This window comes from Pimephales promelas, chromosome 8 (genome assembly GCF_988280905.1).
Source record: "Pimephales promelas chromosome 8, fPimPro1.hap1.1, whole genome shotgun sequence".
Taxonomy (NCBI): Eukaryota; Metazoa; Chordata; class Actinopteri; order Cypriniformes; family Leuciscidae; genus Pimephales; species Pimephales promelas.
In genome coordinates, this window is record NC_142776.1 from 12,495,427 (window position 1) to 12,517,111 (window position 21,685).

Consider the following 21,685-nt stretch of genomic DNA (forward strand, 5'->3'; position numbering starts at 1 on the left):
ATAGAGCAAGAAAAAAATATATAGTTAGAAAAGATAGGTAATTTTGGCCCATAGGGTTGGTCCAATAAAAAAATGTTTGGCTCTTTGGTACTTAAAATTATTATTAAAGTGTGTATGTGTCGACAAATTTCAAATGGATCATTCCAAATGATATAATCACTATAGACCATTTTGCAAGATGTAAACAACACTGGTCCAGAAACACTTCCTGTTTCAGTTTGTAACTGTTTTCTTTATTTCACATGTAAAGAAAACATCTTAAAGATGTTTGTTTAACTTTTTGATTAAGATTTATATGTTCTGTTGGTTGCATTTTATCCCAGCTTTAATGTAGTGTTAAAAAACTGAAACAGGAAGTGCTTCTGGACCAGTGTTGTTTACATCTTCAAAATGGTCTATAAATGTTATCATTCACACCTTTTGATCACTAAACTGCTAATTTAAACTACGTTAAGTTCAAGAACAGGAATTGGTTCTTCACTTAGTTCACGTTTGGGTTCACAAATGGGTCTAAATTGGTTTGTTTACAGAAGAATAATTGTAAAAATATCTTAAGGTGGTTTCATCAAGTGTGTACACTGAAAGACAAATTGGTTGGTATAAGTCCTTCCAAACACAGACAAAACAAATTCATCAAGTTTTAAGCAAAACAAAACACAAGCGCTAGAAAATAAACTTTACAAGTACCCACCTCCTTCCTGGTACAGCTAATGGGGTGCTTCCCGTCGGCCGTGTGAGATTTTGATCTGAGTGGTTGGATGAGGAAGAGCTTGATGACTTAAAGGACCCCAGAGGACTGGCCTCAGATATAACATTAGGTATTCGGTCCTCTGAAGTGATCGGTCGGTTCCAAAGCATAGAATTAGAAGACAATGGCATGCCCTTCCTCCTGTGATAAACACTAAATAAGTCAACAGCATTTAAAACAATTATTTAATCATATACAATGTGACAAAGAAACTAAAACATATTTAGTTAATTCGGCATTACTTACCGCTAGTTCATGTAACTAATGAATTAACTAATGTTACAAATGAGACCTTAATGTAAAGTGTTTTGCATCCGTTTTTCCCTCCACTCCTGAGGTTGCGCCTAATATTTCCCCAATTTCTATGGCTAGATATGTTGGCTATATATGTATGCTCACAGTAGAGTGATGCTCTCCCTCGACCGAGTGAAGCAGACCAGAAAACAGTGCGCACATATCTTATGATTGCACACAATCCTGATCTTGCCAGTAATGTGTCTTACACAGGTTTGTGGCATTTAATATTAAGGTGCCATTAAAGCCCGGAACACACCAAGCCAACGGTCGGCCGCCTGGCGAATTTTGTGCGTTGGCCAACTAAGTGTGATACGCACGGTTCCGTGCCATTGGCTGAAAATAGTCCTCATCAGCTTTGGTTCGCCCGATTCAACATGTTGAATCGGAATCGGGCCGTTGGGGAAAGAGAGAACTCTGATTGGCTGTTCAGCTCAGTGAAAGAGTCAGTGCATGAGAATAAAAGCAAAACAGCAAGCAAAGAAGTCAAAACGGAAAAGATAGAAGGCTGTTCTTATGTTACGTCTTCTTACCTGAGTGTTCCTTGGCGAATATTTCAATGTTAACATGAGTGGAGTGGAATAAAGAAATGGTTTAGCAGGACTGATAATCAAAACGGTAAGCACGCGCTGCTTTGTTTACGGTGTGTGTCTGCAGCCGGCAGCGTCGGTTTTCCTTTTTGAATGACGAATATATAGACTAATATATCTGCAGAAATAGACAATTGGCTCATTAAACGCAAGCGCAGAACGCACATTCTAGCTGACAGTCGGCTGCAGTTCTCTCGGTGTGTTCAAGTGCAGCTTTTTACCTCAACGAGAGCGGACGAGAGGCGACAACACAATCAGCTTTCATCAGCGCTAGTTTGTTGGCGTCGGCTTGGTGTGTTCCGGGCTTTATTAATGGTGCTTATTTTATCAGCCCTACCCGCTAGAAGCCTGTGGTCCAGTGGTAATCAGGTCTGTAGCTTCTGCATGTAGACTGGAAGGAGCAGATGTATCTTCTGTGATGAGAGAAAAATCACTGCTCAGACTTGTCACACTACCCCGATCTCTGGACTCTGAGAGAGATAGAGAGAAAGAGAGATAGAGAGAAAGAAAGAAAGAAAGAAAGAAAGAAAGAAAGAAAGAAAGAAAGAAAGAAAGAAAGAAAGAAAGAAAGAAAGAAAGAGAGAAAGAAAGAGAGAAAGATAGAAAGAAAGAAAGAAAGAAAGAAAGAAAGAAAGAAAGAAAGAAAGAAAGAAAGAAAGAAAGAAAGAAAGAAAGAAAGAAAGAAAGAAAGAAAGAAAGAAAGAAAGAAAGAAAGAAAGAAAGAAAGAAAGAAAGACGATAAAATAGCAAGCCATATATTATAAAGTCTGTAGTCTATTTAAAAAACAATCCTGCTGGGACAACAAGCAGGATAATCTACTATTGGTTATGTATACTAGACATCATAGTATATCATAGTATACATAAAGCTTTGTGAACCTGCTGCTTGGCCATTGTAGTCAGAATATTCACTGAATCACACATTTTAATTAAAAGCTATTCTGAAACTTCAGTAATTTAGGAAAACAGGACTTACTTAACTGGCAGAGGTCATCAACTGTGAAGTCAGCATCTTTGAAATGAGAATTTTTTCTTCTGTTAAGAGTTATAGAAAAGAGAAAAAGAAAAGTACAATTATACACCCACAAGGTGCAATTATTTGGGTGCATTGAGAAATGGAATAAATATTGCCCTCGTTACTGAATTTAGCACAACAGAATAAGTTTTTCATCAATTTGGTATTTCAAACTTTATTTATGAAACAATCACAGAACCTATGGTGAACTTACAGTCTGCCTTATTAGTGGAATTTCACCACATTTTGAGTGCAATACAATTGGAATGTATTTGCTAAAAAAATTCATCTATTTTTGCAGTGTGGGAATAATACAACATTTCATAATTTTTACTAGTTAGACAAACAATCTGGGAGGAACTTGATTTTTATTTAAAAAATGATCTAATCTAAAGTTGTGAAAAGTTGGCCATTTGATTTAGAGGTACACACACATTTAGAGGAAGAGAAGCCTTTTCTCGTTATTAGGCTGGAGCAAATCTCACACATATGGAATTTTGTAATACATAATTTGTGATATTATGCAATGATGCCTATAAGAACGGATGGTCCTGCAGATATGCCAAATTCAAAGTTCAACATGTTTTTGATAATTACTGACCTATGTACTCCAAATAATCTTTTTCTTTGACTTAAGCAAAAATCCATAGATTAGTTTGTAAAATTAAGTTTAGAAAATAATAATAAAAAAAGATGACCTCAAGAAACACTAATGTAAAAGCAAGGTTGTTCAGAGTGAGGGCTTATAATATGTGGTTTTGATTTTGTTTTTTTGTTTTTTTTTGGAGGAAATACAATTGGAGAGAGACTATAATTCCAATGATACAATACTCTATGATAAACACTTGAGAAATATAGTCCAAAATGCTTTTTTGCCAAATTGAAATAAATCCAGATATTGATTTATGGAGTGCACTGTTTAAGTTGAGATCATGCAAAAAACCTTATAGTGCAAACATACTTTATGCCATCTTAAATATTTTCTAAAAGTTTTAACCAACACCTCTGGTTCTTAAGGCAAAGTTCATCTGCGGTAAATAAAACAATTTTGCGTGAAAGTAAAAAAAAAAAAAAAAAAAAAAAAATCGAATTCTTTTTTTTTTCTACAAATTTTCCACAGACCCCCAAGAGTTAAATAAGTCAAACACATTTTGTTTCCAATTGAGCTTGTCTAAGAGCATCTTAAATTGGGGTGGGCAACTCTTTCGTAAGAAAAAAAATGGATGCACAATGTGAGCAGGGGCCTCATTTATAAACGTTGCGTACGCACAAAAGAAGGCGTACGCCGCTCTCTACGCAATAGTTGGTATTTATAAAAAGCAAACTTGATGGTAAAATGTGCGGTCCTTCACACAAGCTCTGACCCAGGCGTACGCACAAAAACGGGTGAAATGAGAAATGGCGACACCGTCAGCAGTTGGAAAAAACACGTGAAAGTGTGTGAAACTGTAGACGGTTGTGTAAAATAAATGGCAATACTGCCTCTCATAAATAACACGAAGACTTCACAAAGCAAGTCTTACAATTAACAGCCTAAATTACACTGAACACCCGTTTGATTGATCTGTGACAGAAATGCAAATTAACACATATTTCCAAAAAGAAAGTAAAATATTTTCTGCTATAATATTGGTATGCAATTCATCCTCATAAATAAGATGGTAAACAGAACGAAATAATGTACAAAACTGATATTCTCGCCAATATGTCTGTCTAACGGAGCATATATAGCAATTAGATAGTCAATCAGATAGATGGATAATTAGGGAGATATATAGATAGATCGATAAATATTATTTGTCCACTGGGGAAAGTTGTTTTCATAGTAAAAATGTCTTCAATCTACGAAATCATGGTATTCATGCATATGCCTTTAATTTTATTTTGATAAAATAACGTAGACGTGTCTCAACCATTCAGAAAGCTGCAAGAAATTAGGCTACATTTGCGCTGAACTATTTCCCATTGCCAAGTAGATTATAACATCCGTAGCTTGTCAGATGCAGAATGAAATGGATGTAAATAAAATGCCCCATCACAATGCGTATAATGACGCACAGTGGCTGATCTTGAGCTCTTAGAAGATGTGGCGATTAAATGGAAGGATTCGGAGTAAACGCATCATCTTCACAACAAAAGGTGTGGAAAAATATATTATTTATTCAAGAATTCCCTCATTATGCAGTTTATTTCAGTTAGGACAGTCTTGATTTCGCCCAACTCCTTGGCCACCTCTCTAATTGAATTAATGACTACACGCTTTTTTGCCTCGACTTTGATGTCCAACCATTTATTTTTTATTTCGGCCACAGTCCGAGGTTGTGAGGCTACAGCATTTACGGCGTCTGCAACCTTTTGCCACTCAAGTGCCTTTTTAGCATTAGTAATGCCCACACTGTGCCCTCCAAACAACATTTTTCTCCTCTTTTCCACCTCGCCAACGATAACTTCTACTTCACATTGAGTGAAGTTACATTTTTTTTTATTTCCTCTCTGTGTTTAACATGATTTCGCAATTCATGAATATTAACTTTTGGGCGTTTCACGGACTATTTATGGGCAACTATGGGCGTGACATGAAGCCGCAAAAGCTGCGCCACATTTAGAATTGATTGTGATTTATGAAGGGAAAAATGCGTAGGATGTGCGTGCGCACAGTTTTATAAATCCGAATATTTCTGTGTGTACGCACGTCCTATGTTTCATCTGTACGCCACTTCTGACGCAAATCCTATGCAAAGTTTTATAAATGAGGCCCCAGATGTTTTGGCTTAGAGCCACCTACAGGTTAAAAAATTTAACTTTTTTTCATAGAACTTGACTGCACTTTTTTATTTTGTCTGTAGTGACATCACTATATGACAAAATTCTGGCCCTCGAGATCTTAGTTGAGCTTAGCTCAAACTAATCAAACACACTTGAACAAGTGAATCAAAGTCTTCAGGATTACTAAAAAGCTAGGCAGATGAGTTCGATTAGGTTTGGAGCCAAACAGGAAAGTGGATCTCGAAGGCCAGAATTTTGTTATAAAGTGATGGCACTACAGATAAAATAAAAGTGCAGCCAAAACATCTACTCACATTGTGCATCTTTTCTTTCTTTTTTTCAAAATCAAGGTGAGAACCAACCTGTGTTTGCATGTATAAAATAGATACAATGTTTGCATGTTTAAAATAGAAAAGGTTAAAAGCCTACATTTAAAAAATAAAGAAGCTTATTGTTTCTATTTAGATTCAAAGACTATCAAATTGCTCTATTCTAAATATACTCATGAGACACACAAAAATTATTCTTATATATTTAAAATCATAAGTCAGATAAGCTTACCTTTGTTTCTTTTTGACTGAAAATGTCTCACAAACAATATGCTTCAGAAAATTGAAGCAGAAAAAGAAAATCTAGGAGAGAGAATATCAAAACTTAAATTCTTTTCATACAAAATAAAATGATGAATAAAACAACACTCTTGACTTATATGTGCTATAAACACACAAATAAGCACCTATATCATTCTCACACATGAACAATGACAAACACCACACCACACTATAATTACCATGTGAATCACATAGACTCTATTACGTTCAAAAGTAACAGACAATTTCATGGTGTAGGTTTATAATAAGTGAAGTCTCACCTCCTCTCCCTTAGAGAGCCGGTCAGGCAACATGTGACTAGTGAAAAAGACAACAACAAAAATCAGTGACAATATACTTATATTGTATTGCAAATTTAATTTTATATTCATGTTGTTGAGCAAAATGTGAAAATCAGATATATATGTGGTTAACATTACTTGAAGATGCTTTTGTGTTTTGTGATTATTGCTTGCAAATTGAAAACTAGTTTATATACAGTATATAACTAAAATAAACATTTGAAATGAATCAAAGGGAACACTTGGTGCCATGCAGCTTTTGGGGTTTCCAACAAAATAAAGTCATAAAGCTGCTATATAGTTATCACATAATATACAGAGTCACATGACAGACTGTACCTCCTGCCAAGAGATTAATGAAAATGTTAAAGAACTCTTTCAGTATATCAGAACTTCTTGCAGTGTTAGTTGTATGCACTTACTAATATTAGGGTTAGTGTGATCATGCATTCAATGAGTTTAGTACTTTAGTACCATTAAATGTTACCTTGTGTGAATTATTTTATAATTTAGAGAAATTAAAGAATTAGAAAGAAAATAACTGCCATCTTATTCCAGTCATTTAATATTGATACATTCCAAAACACAGATGTGTAAGTCAAACAGGAATAAGACTAACCCAAAAAGAAACCAGTCATATGCGATAGTCAGGTAAAGGATCTCAGACGGCTCCAGACTGGCATGAATGGCACCGTCCTATGAAAATGCAAAATGCTCTTAAAACTTAATAATTGCCAAACATTAGCCACAACACAAAGAATTGTAAGGACAGGAAGGGGGGAAGAAGAAATGAGGGTAGTTAGCACGGTGGGGTGAATAAAGTTATAAAATGAGGTCAGATGTAATGAGAGACAGAAGAATACTCACCGCCCACAAAGAGAGTCTAAGCAGGGACACAAAGAGGGGTGTCCTGTCCCAGCCTGATATACAGTGCACCAGTAAACCGTTCTCGTCTACAACAAACAAAATCCCACAACAGACAAATTAGTTATCTAAAACTATAGAGACGAGTTAAACCTAACGTACAGTTTGGTGAGGATGTGTGCAAGTATAATAGTTTACCATCAGAGTTGATGATGTGTAGAAGCAGTTTCAGGTAGTTCTGAGTCTGCTGCACCAGGTCCCATGACTGAAAAACACAAAGGCCATAATTCAATTTAAGAACATAAATCTGTGGATCAACATCCTGCAATCGTCATTAACATTTTGTGTTAACCATTAAGCTGCACTGTTTATGATAACAATGACATTTTTCAAACTTTTCATTTCATTTTGTGGAGACACCTAAAAGCTAAACATTGAAAATATTCATTCTCAAATTATCCGAAAAGTATTACTGTAGTTTGCATTTTGAATGTGAAACCTTCCTGCACAGTTTACATACAGCTTGTGCCATTTTCTTAAACCCAAACAATTCCTGTGTTTCCATCTAAAAGAGAAGGAGCTCTGAGAACCTGGTATTCACTCCAGTTCATGTTGAGGTTTCTTGTAAAGCAATCAGGGATTGTCAAAGGAGCATCCACATAGTCCTACACACACACACACAAAATCAACTTTAAGTAATTAAAATCAACTTTATTCAATCTTGCCAAGTATGCAGACATTTGAAAGTGACTTGTACTTGGTATGGACCTGATTCCAGTTGAAGACAAGTCCTTCTGCTGTGTAATCTCTGTCTTTATATTCCCTGAAGAATTCACATCCTGAAAACAAGCACATGAGTGTACTACTATTAAAACTATAGTACAATGTACTGATTACTGCCATTTAATATGAAGAATAGAATAAAACATGTTCCTTAAAATGAAATCAGCATGAGCATTAAGTCAGGCAAGATCTACACCTGGATAAGGCACAGAGAGTAGGGTGAAGTCAGCATAGCGTTGGGCTTTGTCCACCTTTTCTGAGGAAGTCACACTGAAGGCAAACAAAAATGTAAAGAGAGTAAGAGATCATTGAGAAAGACAACACAAACAACGTCATAATGAACAGAGACCAGGGTCCAAAATTAACTCCCGCAGAGTGCCAAAAGTGGGTAAATTCTCCATTTGGCCAGGAAAATGCTGAATTTCACATTGTCTTATGACATTCAGTAATTGTTAATTACCATTGAAATCTTTATTTTTATTTATATCATAAATTCTTTAAGTTAATCTAAATTTATTCTGAAATTATTCTTATATGCTCTATATTGTGTGCCAAAGAGATTAAACATAAATGTTAAAATATAAACTTTACACTGGTAGGCAAAAAGTTCATTTTGGACCCTGAAATTTTGGGTGTGAATGGCCTACATTATTTATGGCACATGCCCTTCAAAAATGGCACATAATTAACAAAAGCATGAATTTAACAGGAAGTTCACTCACTTGAGGCCAAACTTGACCTTCTTCTTCTCCACCATGAGGTCACAAATGTAGTGTATAGACAAATACTTCAACAGCTTAATATCAGAGCCCCTAACCTTATCAAACAACTGTGAATCATTCCTGTAGAGTGAGAAAAAGAAAGAACGAAAGAAAGAAAGAAAGAAAGAAAGAAAGAAAGAAAGAAAGAAAGAAAGAAAGAAAGAAAGAAAGAAAGAAAGAAAGAAAGAAAATTATTCTCACAAAATCAGTTAATAATTAGAAAATTTGGCTCCTTGTAAGATTGTGTTCCTTGCCAGTTTATCTTACCCAACTGCACAGTCATCCTCCAGAACCTCTTCAGAATCACCCAATGTGTCATCTGAACCGCCTGAAATAGTTTGAGATTAAACCTAATGCAATCCAACAAGTAACTTTTACAGCAACATCTATACTGGCCTAGTTTACGCTCAGTCAATTCTCAATACCAGCAGGAAAAAAATGTTTAAGAAGATATTTTAAAGAATGTTGGTAATCAAACAGTTTATGTTAGCCATTGAATTCCATAGTAGAAAAGAATTACTATAAGTCAATGGCTACCGTCAACTGTCAACAATTCTGACATGGTCCCCTGACATGTTTTTTTTTTTTTTTTTTTTATAATGTTTCCTGGGTTTCCTGGGTATAATGACAGTATGTTTTTTAGATCAAAAATAGTCATAATTTAGAAATAAAAGGCATTTTTCCTAGCCTAATTTTAGCCTCTGATTCGAAGCCTCAGTCTGCCTCATTTAGCCTCAGTCTGCTGTGGGATTCAATGCAACCGCCCACTGCTGTGATTGGCTGACATGCTTGCATATGAAATAGCTACATATTACATGTGAAACTCTCTTGAATACTTTTACTACAGCTATTATACGTTTTTACTATTACAGATATCGAGATTACTGAATCCTGAGATGTTTTTGAAGTATTTCTCATCACATAAAATGTTGCTGTGATGAGCAGCAGATGACAGTCTGTCGATCGCGAGAATGAAGATCTGTTTGTAACGCAGTTTCTGCACTCTCTGCTTTCATCAATGCAGACATGATGATGTACACAGTAAGAGCTTCGTTGTGCAGTGTAACGCAGTTTCTGTTCTCTCTAAAGTCCAGAACTCGTCCGCTCTCATGGAGGTAAAAAGCTCACCGAGAGAACTGCAGCCGACTGTCAGCTAGAATGTGCGTTCTGCACCTGCGTTTAATGAGCCAACCGTCTATTTCTGCAGATATATTAGTCTATATTCGTCATTCAAAAAGGAAAACCGACGCTGCCGGCTGCAAATACACTTATCGTAAACAAAGCAGCGCGTGCTTACTGTTTAGAATATCAATCCTGCTAAACACTTTCTTTAAATAAGATTATTTTCATCCTACTTAAAGAAACAATGTGAAGTTGATATTTTAGACACTGGCTTGTACTGATGCATAAACAGTATCGAACGATTTTGAGAGACAGTTTAACTGGACCACACAAAACTTTGGGAGTTGAGTCGGCGCATTTCCAGAGAAAATAAAATTAACTCATTGTTTCTCCAGAGGCTCGGATGAAGGAACTAAAAAATACTTTTGTGTTCATTTGTACATCCGAACACTGAGCAACCGCCATGCTTCGCTCGTTTGCAAGCCATGATATTTCTTGAGGAAAAACTCAAATCTCAAAGTTATCTCTCTAGGAAAAAATAAAATCGCGCCTGCGCGTGTTCGTACTTCCTGTTCCTAGCTTGTTTTCTCATGGTCGGGCCAAATTCACTGGGCGGGCAAAGCAGAGAAAGGGGAGTAACCTTTTTAACCAGTTCAGACGGATGCAGAGAAGAGAAAATAGCCAAAGCTCGGTTTACAACGATTGAAAATTCTAGACACGAGGGGACCAAATACAGTCTAGGGGAACTCATATTAATGTTAAAAAAACGTCATAAAATGAAAATTTCATGTCAGGGGACCTTTAAAATATCTTCTTTTGTATTCAAAATCAGAATTTAGTTGTATGATATTTTGCTAGATTAAAAATAAAACAATTCAGATGAAATGGCATTTTCGTCAAAAGACGTTGACTAAAACTAAATCAAAATGTGCTGTCAAAATTAAAAGTCTGCGAGGATTCACTCAGACAGGACACATTCTGCCTGTACTATCAGCAATGATCTCAGATCATTATCTAGTCTTTTGTAAACTCCATTTAGCCAAGGTTGCAAAACAAACTCCATGTTACAAATATGGTAGAAAAATCACTTCTACCACTAAGGATTGCTTTATAAATAGTCTTTCTGATCAGTTTCTTTTCCTTGGCAAACCAGATAGCTTAGAAGAAATCGATGTTGCAACAAAAACTATTGACTCTCTCTTTTCCAGCACTTTAGACACGGTTGCTCCTTTGCACTTAAAGCAACACCAAGGATCTTTTCCTCTTTGGACACCCTACAGGTGGAAGCGGAATTGTCCATTACCGCTGTCGTAAATAATTTAGCCTACCACAGCCTACTGTTGCACACGCATGCTCGCTGTTTATCCAGCACCGGCTTTGGAATCGACAATGCCCACAGACAATTTGAGGAAGTGGTGGGTGAAGTGACGTATGCCGTAAAGCAGTCGAATTTTGTAGTTCTTTTTGTGCTCCGGTTACTACTCGAAACCCGAAGTTACATAGTGCAAGTAAAAGCGATCAGGCTATGGCAGACGTGGGGGCAGTTCTTCTCTGGTCAATGAATGAACAGTGTATGATTATGATTCAGGCAGCATTATAGGTCAGAAGTCAGATTGGATTGGAACAATCAGAATATTAGAATGTCAGTAAAGAACATGTCCACTAGACAATCCCCTTTGAAGGCCTCGTCAACATGACAGCCATCGGCACAGATCCTCAGCAAAGACCCACAAGAACCAGACAGGTCCTCCACACAGACCCTATTACCAGCTTTGGCTCCATACCGACATGATGAATCCGGGCTTCAAGCAAAGATGACTGGATGAATATTTGAATGCTACCAATCCTGATCTGTAACTTGTGATGCAGCTTGAATCATACTGTTTGGTCGTTTGTCAGAAGATGAAATGAACAAATTTAAAAATTGATGATAAAAATTATCTTAACAACAGAACTGAATCAACACTGAACTGACTGACAATCACTGTAAATCTATATGTTCTAAAGTGCTATTTAAATAAAAGTGGCTTGACTTGCATCCCAATTGTTGGGAAAATATCTTTTGCATTGAATCAAAGCTCATAATATTTTTAGCATCTTGCAGCATGCGGTATAAAATCTGTCAACTTTTGACACATCATTTTGATGCTGGTACAGCTTGTTTTGGAAAGAGGAACAAACACAGAGCTGTCTTAATAACTAATACAGAGTATGTTGTGTGTACCTGAAAAAATGTAGTTGTATCCAGTACGTCCATAAAGTTCGCCCCAACCTGCTAGTGTGGAGGATCGACACACATGCTACAACAGAGGAGAAAAAAATAAAGAGTAAGGTTGAAACAACAAAAAAAGAAACACAAGACCCTGGTAAAGTTAAAGGAGGCTTAAAGCTTGTTGTCAGCTCCCAGTAAATTATCCCAAACTTTTAAAGTCAAAGGCTGATAGTCCAGAACACTTCAGTACTGAAGATCCTGACAGGTTATCCTGACAGGTTACACAACTTAAAATTGAATCTGTTATTGACACTTTGATTTGTCTACTATTAATATATTTAAATTTCTAAAATGGGCAAGTCCTACAAGGATAACATAGTTTATTGAAGCAGCATGAACATGCAACACGAAGCAGCAACAAAAAGCATCTGGTGGTCAAAAAAATACTATGAGGAAAACCTGTTGAGTGAAAATTAGCCCATTTGACATTTCAAGATAGTTACCTTTCCATTGTAGAGGATGACAGGACAGACAAATCTCCCTCTACAACGAGCCATCTTACTACGGTTGACCAAATCCTGCAATTTACTGATCTGCACTGTACTCTCAAAGCTGAGCAAAAATGAAGAAAAAGAAGAAAAGAACATTAAAAAAAAAAAGTTACAATACAATGGTGACAGACCAAAATATTGGCTGATATTATATCATTTGATCAACCAAGAAATTTGCCCACCTGGCCAATTAACAGTAGTTTCAACATTATGCCAAAAAGGGTATGGCTTCAAATTTCATTTCAGATATAACATAAAAACACAAATTTAAAAAGTAACAAATAATAATTAAATCCAAAACATTAAACATATTTAATATACTCTACTTTCCTGCAATGATGAAAACCTGCAGCTTAAAAAAAAAAAAGTTAAAATGTCTTTTAACATTGAGTATTGTCGTAACAATTATTAATTGTTTTAATTTAACAAGTATTAATTGTTTATTTGTTTTGATGCATTTATCATCTAGTCTGTAATGTGATCCTTAAAAAAGACTTCCCAGACAGCTCCCCACTGTCCTTTTAAGTAAAAGGGCAAAAAGCTAATAATCAAAACAAAATCTGTCTATCTATCATCAAAAGTGTGATTTACATTTAAAAAAAATTACAGCTTAAAAAAATTAAAAGTGAATTTTAATTTCTGAAATTCTGAAACATATGTTAAAGCAGAACTTAGCTACTTGGTTGTTAAGAAAGTAATGTTGTCACATGATATGGCATTGATACAATAACAAGCATTAGAAGTAGTGTTGACAAGCTGTGCATGTCAGTTTTCTGGTTATAGAACATAGTCAGGGTATACGCCACATTGAATTTCATGTGGATGAAAACAAGGCAGGGAGGGATAGACTAGTCTTTACCATGGTATGCGCTGTATACATTTATAGATACATGTATTTATCACAACTTTCAAATTGTTTTATAGTTTTTGGCTACTGAAAAGTATTTGGAAAGATGTTTTGTCAGGTAAGCAATCAGTGTGTTGTTAAAAACAGTGCAATCCATTGAACACACTGTACTTCTATTCCTCACAGCCATGTTTTCATCACTGTTGAAAAGTAAATATAGCGCTACCCTAACTAAGGTCTATGGTCGATGTTCAAGACCTCACACAACAGCCAACAATGATAAATTACATTTCCATTGAAATCTCATACTGAAATTATTAAATGAAATATTAAGGAATTGTCTCTAAACAACTCATTAAAACTGAGATTTTCATAATTTTTATTTAATATTTGACATGCATAGTGAAACCATAGCGCAGACACCATTAAGTGTGCGAAAACATGACCCATTTATGTAATTTAATCAGTCATTATTTTATTCAATTAGTTAGTCCTGCATGGAGGCTTCCATAAACATTAAGATATATATGCCATTGGCATAGCAAATAATATATAATCATACCACACTGATAATCTTCTTCTTTATGACTAAAAATCAAACTATCTTTTAAGAATTTTACAGAGAAATAATGGCAAAACATAAATATAAAAAGAGGAATGCACTGATACCACTTTTTCCAGAACAAGGCAGATACCGATACATTAATTTTGTATCTTTCATTTAATAGCATAGATTGTATAGCTATCTGATTTATCAAAAGGATTCCATTTACACCTGAGCCCCTTTCACACAGCGAGTTGATCCCAGGAAATTGCCGGCAAATTGCCAGAACGCCTTCTGTGTGAACGCAAACACGACCTGGGATTGATTCTGGGATTGATCCCGTGTTGGGGACCTAGTAACATTGCCGTAATCAGTCCCGGAACGCGCGCTGTGTGAACAAAAGCCAGGACCAATGCCGTAAAGGGTGTGTCTTTAGTGATGACGCTCGTGCCATCGCGCGACTCTGTTGCTCTTAAGAAATTTTGTGTTCGTCATCAACAAAGAAAGGACGAACAAATACCTGCAAACTAGGGCTGCACGTTTTCAAGTTTTTAACCGTTAACCGAGGCCCTTTCGGTTAATACCCGGTTAACCTACAGTGTGCGCGCCGCAACCTCGAGATACAGAGTTAATTTTTAACACCTTTAATAACTGGTTGGACCCCATTTGAAACGAAATTAATTTATAGAAATAAAACACAGTGGTAAGTTCAGAGCAGTTAAAGTAGGCGCGTTTCCATCACCCTTCAAACTGAAATTGCCAATTGAAAATACGCACATTGGCAACACGTCCATTTCGCAAAAACTCTGTGTCCGCAAATAATAATAATAATAATAATTATCATTATTGTGACATTTTATAGGCTCCATATGTAGAAGACGCTTTTATCCAAAAAAGGAGCAAAGCACAAATAAACACAATATTTTGATGCCTATCCAGTGTGTGCTTAGTGTGGAGGCTGCGAGACGCCCAGGTGAACACTTGCAGTTTCATTGCAGTTCTTTCAGTGGAAACAACTTAAAATACTCTTTCATTTCTGGTCATACAGAAAATAATAATACATTATTCGTAAATACATTTATTCGCGTAAACTCACAATAACAAGAAAACGTTGTGCTTTAACAAACAGGCGCGCTTCATGATTTCCGTGAACTAAAGCGCGAGAACTGCAAACAGCCGCATTCGAATTTGTTCGTTTTAAATTGGACATTTAAAGCTAAGCTTTAACAAATTTAAAACGAACAAATTCGAATCAAAAGCCAATATCTTCTGACTATGTAATTATGTAGCTTAGCTAATTATGTATTTCTCTCTAAAGGTGCATCCGGGGATGGAGATTTGTTTTTAGGAGAAACTGATTTAGAAAACAATAGTTTATTAATAAACAATTAATGCCTCGTTATTTTATATTATTTTATTATCAGACACATTTATCTTATACATCATCTATAAATCCCCTTTCTGTAGGCTGTGGTTACGGCTCTTCTCATTCAGCACTGCGGGGAAAATATCATTTCCAGGTTCTATTTTGGCCTCAGAAAACCAGTAAAATCTTTTTTTTTTCCATATTCATTTGTCAAATATTTTAAACGTTTAAAGGGGCAAAAAAATCAAACAAATATCTGAAAATTCGTCGATATATAGCCTATATATTTTTTGCGCAGCATTTGACCTATACAGGCTTACAGTTCAAATGAACATTTTGGTGTTAAACTCTGCGTTTTACAAAATACAACAACCGTTAATTTTTCGTTTTGCAATTAGGCCTACGGATTAAGGGGAAACGAATGAACACAACAGTACACTGACCGTTTGGACATATACGAGCCAGAGTTCTTTTTTAAAATTTATAAAAGATACAAGGAATAGCCTACTAGACAAAACCTCAAAGAAATGCCACAAGCAAGACCGCGGAGCAGAAATGAGGGAGAAACACACAGAAACTCTGCGACTTTCCCTGCCATTAATGCTTGGATGACACACCACGTCTCCTTCCATAAATAATAATAATGTCTAGTGCGGTGGCTGTGATATACCAACGTCCGTTGCCATTATTTTTGGAATGGCTTATCGCGAAAGAAAAAAAAAATGTTTTAGTCGCATAACACCGTTCGCAATATTTTTTTATCGACAATCAGAGAAAAAAAAACGCAAAAGTTTTGTGCAAATATGTATTGACGCCACTTAACCGAGCAAAAAGGTTTCACTCGGTTATGCAATTTTAAACGGTTACTGCTAATCGGTTAACCGGTTAACCATGGACACCCCTACTGCAAACTGGAGCGAAGCAGAGACCAAGAGCTCCTCACTATCCGTACTGAAGCTGAGATCGTTCACCAGTGCGTGTACGGTATGCGCGTTTACATGTTTTCGACGCGTCCGTTATACGCCTCATCCTGACGTCATGTGTCTTCCCGGGATTTTTACGGGTTGTGTGTGAACACACACACAGATCCCGGCAAATCACTGGCAGTGTGAAAGAACCGAAATCAGACAATTCCGGGACAAATGCTGGGTCACATTATCCGTGTATTTTCTGGAATCTCTGTGTGAAAGGGGCTCTGGTAACATAAATGTGTTTTTGCAAAACGGATATAGTAAATCTGATCTTCAATTCCCGCAGCAGATTTAATGGAGTGTACGTCACCGAATTTACTGCATTTTATTGATCATCAGCTAATTTCAAAATCACAGACATCAATAAGAGAGAGCGTTAACAGAACTGGTAAGATCATTTCGTTTCTTTACTTTTAATGAAGATGATTGTGTGTTAAAGGGTCATTCCACCTCTGGAAGATGAATGTGTATTTAAAATGGGTAATTTATGTAGAAAAATGTGAAATTATTTTTGAATTTGGAGCTTTCTAGACTAAGAAAAGTATTTTTGGCTCATGTGGATGAAAGACAACAACTCCCAGAATGCACTTGCTTCGCTGACCTAGGAGGCCACGCACACAGAGCGCAGTAGTTAAACAACAGTCTAGGCTAATGTTACTAGTCAGCCTCCGTGACGAGTCTGCCTGAAAATGTGTTTCGAGATCGCCCAAAATGTCCAGGATTCAGCTTTTGCGTTCAACAGTCGCCATTCATCATGTTTACTGTGGCGAGCAGGACGAGTGAGGGCCGTGTGGAGAATGACGCGAGGCCGGTGGTGTGTAATAAATATTAATATATAATAAATAAAAAATAAATATTTAATTTGTTTTACATTCCATTAATTCAATACTTCATTGACATCCTTCTCTGACTATTCTGCTCTCTGTTTGCTCTGTTGTTGGTGTTTCTTTGTCACAAGCTCTGTAATGTACACGCTGCATGTATCGGTGGTTGGTATCGGAGCATTTTGGAGTACGAGTACACGAGCGCAGTATTGGGCGTGATATCGATAATGGTTTCGGTATCGGTGCATCCCTAATGCTGCTTGTTAAAATTCACTTTTCCCCAATATTACTAGTTTTACTATTATGTCTACTGTGCATCTTCAGGAGACTAACAGACATAAAGATGTTATTACCTCTCTTTATTATTGTCTGAAGATTCATATTCCAGAAACACGATCTTCCGTGGGTAGTGACCACACACCTCCCCATTGGTGTTGTGGATGATGCTATACTTGTAGTCCCGGTCAAAGAGCTCCAGATAGCGCTTCTCTATTCTTTCGATCTGAAAATACATATAAAATACATCAAGCTTTTAAAGGCTTTTTAAAAAACTTTTCACACAGCAAAACAATTGGTTATCAGACGAAGCAAGTTCAAACACTCTAATTTTAGTAAGAATAATAAAACTAAAGTATTTAACTTTTTTGAATGCTGGAATTGAATCATAAATCAGCAGCAAAAACTAAATGGCAAATAAAATGAGATTCAGTCCTCTTCATAAGCCCTCTTATATACTTGTGTTTGTATTGTATATTTGCGTTTCCTTAAATTATGACTTCTTCTCATCACTCATTTACAAGAACGTTACACCATTGTAAAGCATTCACACTGATTTTGGCCTGTAGGGCCATAGTGAGTGCAAATTCATTTATTCCATTAATTTATTGCTTGGCTTCTGAACTGTGTGTAGCCTGAACCTATTAACTAAACTTAAACTGAAGTGACGCTTTAACAGTTCTGGGTCAAACAGGGTAACTTTGGTGTCAATTATGAAATGCTGATGCTATGAGATTACTTTCAAAAAGACAAGCTGACTATGTTACAATGGAATATTTAACTACGTTAAGTACGATAATGAAGTTGTTCAATATGGTTTAGCCATCTTTATTTAGCAATAATCAATGCTAAAACTCAACACATTTGCAGAAAAGCGTTAATAAAAGAGTTAATGCGCGTTCGTGACTCTCCTGTTCGAACTTTATCAAAATCTCCTGTTTATCAAAATGAACTAATCTTTTTTCGTGTCATTTGGTTCATTCAACGAACGAAATGAATGAACTGACTCAGGAAAAGATTCCTTCATTTTGATGAACGAGTTCGAACAGGAGAGTCACGAACGCGCATCACAGAAGAGAGCAAGGAGAACATTTGGGCTTAAAAAACTTAAACTACGTTATTATTTTTTTTAACTGAGTGATCGTTTCGCTTAATAAGACCCTTTGTCATCATCTGGAATCGTTTAAAGCCCTTTGAACAGTTTGCAGTTTGCACTGAAACTGTCTTCTGGACCTTGCACCATTTGGTTACCAGAAAAGTGCATTATATGGAGAAAAATCCTGGAATGTTTCCATCAAAAAACTTAATTTTTTTTTGACTGAAGAAAAAAAGACATGGACATCTTGGATGACATGGGGGTGAGTAAATTATCAGCAAAAGTTTTTTTTTTTTTAAAGTGAACTACTCCTTTAACTACTGTGAAATATTTGTTACAAGTGTAGTGGGATCCGATAACACATCTGAACACCAGCATCCTCCTCACATCCATATTTTGCAAGTTAGCAAAAAATGTAGAAACAAAATTGAAGAAAAACGTGTATAAAGTTTTTTTTATCTCTCTCTGCTTTAACAGTGATTATGGAAAAACAAAAAAACAGACTGACTCATGAAACCAGTTTCCCTTTGGAAGTTCCTTACAGTCACATGAGCTGCTTCAAGTTGCAGCTGCCAACCTAGATAATATTTACTGTCCTGATTTTTATACATGATTACTATTATAATTAATATTAACAATGTGTAATTTATGTTGTAACATTTTCAAATTCAAAATCATTCATTTTATTTGTCTATGTATTTGTTTAGTTGCTTATAATTCATTTAAAAATGTATAAACGTTTTTAAAAAATCATATTTAAACCAAAATGAATACATGGACTACATTTATAAGAATGTGGGATGTGCTCTTCTTAATCAAGTCAGTGACCCATTTAATACCTGATGTGCATTATGGGAAAGAACTGACTGATGTTTGACGTTTTCGGTCTTACCCATGGGGTGGCCTCCTTCGCTCTGAACTGGCTCTTAGCGAACTCACAGATCAGATCGGTTATCTCCTCGCTCCTGCTAGCCATCATCGAGCAGGCGCCGTCACCCCCCTTCTGCTCGATTCGAACCCGCCCTTCCTTAAATAGCGCAGCTCCCTGGGACCGAGAGGATCCTCCAGGCCATCCCTTCAGGACAAGCTTCTTCCTCACTGCCCGCTTTAAGGCGCCGGGGCCGGAGCCGGAGCCGCGTCCCGAGTTCAGGGTCCTGGCGAGATTATCCCCCTCCACAGCACTGGTGATCAAAATAGCCCGTTACCAACGGTACTATAAGACACGAGGAAGACTTCACGACTTCTTACCGCTATTAACGTTATTTCTCCAATCGGCAAAAATTGTGTTGTCCGTTTATAATGAAACCCCAGCTTTGGTTTGACTTTTATTTTTAGAGCTCACATTAGAAAACCGCATCCCACAAAGTAATGTCGACACCGGCCACCAAAACAATCTCAGGAAATCCGTGCGACAAGTCTTCAACTTAATTTTGATATGGAGACAAATAATTCATTGTTCTTTACAACGCCAAAACGTTAGATAAACGTAAAAGCATATAAAAGAACGGTTTTGTAATATTGCAATGAAATCTATCCGTGTTTGGATATACCCAAGGAACTTTAACCAGAGCCAGTAGTAAACAGGAAACTGACGTGATCATGTGATCAAGACTTCCTGCAATGTGACGTCAAGCGTCGCTGAGCTACATCTATGGAGCTATCTGTCACATTAATAATTATCAGCCAAGGCTTTGTGTTGGTGAGGCGATTAGTCATGGGTTTTGAAAGCTCTTCATGGTCATTTCATCCAAGATCGTTTGCTTTTGTTTTTATCCACATGTAGAAATAATTAAGATTCGATAAAATTTCGATAATTAAGATAATCTAGATTCGAGAGAAACATTTATATATTTAATAATATTACATTTATTTTCAATCATATTGATTATTCTGACCTTATTAGAAGAAATTATATTTCATCCTTTTTTTGTTGTTATTTTATTTTAGATTTTTTTTTTTTTTTTATGGGACCAATGGTGGCATTCTGGTGCTTGATTGACACCTTCTCGTTTGCATGTTGCACCAAGTAAAAATAATTACTGAGCTACATTCAAAAATTATTAAATGGTTTGATGGAAAACTTTTTTTTTAATTTCCCCAACATTTGCACATTTATTTATTTGTTATCTATGTAGAATTTTTTTTTTTTGCTTTATTTAGCCTTTATTTATTTATTCACATATTTTTTTATTGTTTTTGCAGGTTTAGTCCTTCATACACGGTTGAATGGGGTTGATGTCTGGTTCAAATATTATGTAATCATGGATCGCGGTTGTGGGGGGTACTTTGTGTCTTTTACAAATATGACATATAGAAATATTATGCCCATGTCCGATTAATTAAAAAAACGCAATGATATTCCTAATTGATAATGACAATTCACTACGCCCATTGAACCAATTAACAAAAGCATTGGAAGAATAACAGTTTATAATCCAGTTTAACACTGCTGTTTAGGCAGCGATCAAAATAAGTAGGCTATTTAAAAAAATAAATAAATAATTAAATGATTCTAAATTATCCATCAAAATGGGCCTATAGAAAGAGCAATAGAAGATGTTTTAGCCCCCTTATTATTTGAATTTTAACTGTAAAAACTTACACCCACTGCAGGTCCAAATCACTCTTTGTGGTAACAAAATCACTAATCCACAACAATATGTTATTTCAGGCTCTAGTGCTTGTGAATAGCTTTTCTCAATTCTTCTCAGACAAATTGAAGTCAATCACTGAATCCATCACCAAAAACACTCTCATAGTGTATCAAATGTTCATTTAATGGACATTTAAATGAACAGGTACTTTTCTCAGGATTCCTCTGCCAGTTCTGATGTTCTCCCTCCCTGTGCGGAAGCCCGTCTTATGGCTTCTTCCTCATGAGTGGAGAACCTGATTCTGGTTCTGAGGAAGTGGATGTGCTCAGCAGCGAAGGTGGAGACTTTGAAGATGACTCGCCACTCCATGTCCGCATATGAGGAGCTGGCAGAGGTTGTTTCAAAGACAGGAAGCACTCATTCAGTTTGCTTTTCACCTCTTGACAGGGCTTTCCTTCTTAATGTCCCGATTTCGCCTTCTGGCCTGTTCTACGACGCCGTCAGAACAGTCGTCGACAGATTTCAGGAGGTGAAGAAGCAGTCTGCTGCCTTTAAGCAGTACCTTCCTT

At 36.3% G+C, this 21,685-nt stretch overlaps 1 protein-coding gene across 5 annotated transcripts in view; it reads right to left on the reverse strand.

Annotated features, from left to right (window-relative positions):
- The window catches only part of mtmr14 (myotubularin related protein 14), a 28,662-nt gene extending 8,537 nt beyond the window's left edge, over positions 1–20,125 (reverse strand). The window contains exons 1-18 of one of the 5 annotated variants that reach the window (XM_089133961.1): positions 19,771–20,125; positions 19,415–19,703; positions 17,504–17,652; positions 12,551–12,659; positions 12,060–12,135; positions 8,981–9,041; positions 8,675–8,794; positions 8,149–8,222; positions 7,938–8,008; positions 7,760–7,834; positions 7,368–7,434; positions 7,173–7,258; positions 6,925–7,001; positions 6,285–6,321; positions 5,975–6,045; positions 2,609–2,667; positions 1,970–2,102; positions 692–901 (exon numbers count right to left, since the gene is read on the reverse strand). In XM_089133961.1, the coding sequence (XP_088990087.1) occupies positions 692–901; positions 1,970–2,102; positions 2,609–2,667; positions 5,975–6,045; positions 6,285–6,321; positions 6,925–7,001; positions 7,173–7,258; positions 7,368–7,434; positions 7,760–7,834; positions 7,938–8,008; positions 8,149–8,222; positions 8,675–8,794; positions 8,981–9,041; positions 12,060–12,135; positions 12,551–12,659; positions 17,504–17,652; positions 19,415–19,501 (1,562 nt within the window). In that variant the 5' untranslated portion in view covers positions 19,502–19,703; positions 19,771–20,125. Of the gene's footprint in view, positions 1–691; positions 902–1,969; positions 2,103–2,608; positions 2,668–5,974; positions 6,046–6,284; positions 6,322–6,924; positions 7,002–7,172; positions 7,259–7,367; positions 7,435–7,759; positions 7,835–7,937; positions 8,009–8,148; positions 8,223–8,674; positions 8,795–8,980; positions 9,042–12,059; positions 12,136–12,550; positions 12,660–17,503; positions 17,653–19,414 lie in introns of all 5 variants that reach the window. The other 4 variants (XM_039655650.2, XM_039655647.2, XM_089133962.1 and 1 more) reach the window with 4 other exon arrangements.
- Between the last annotated feature and the right edge of the window lie 1,560 nt (positions 20,126–21,685).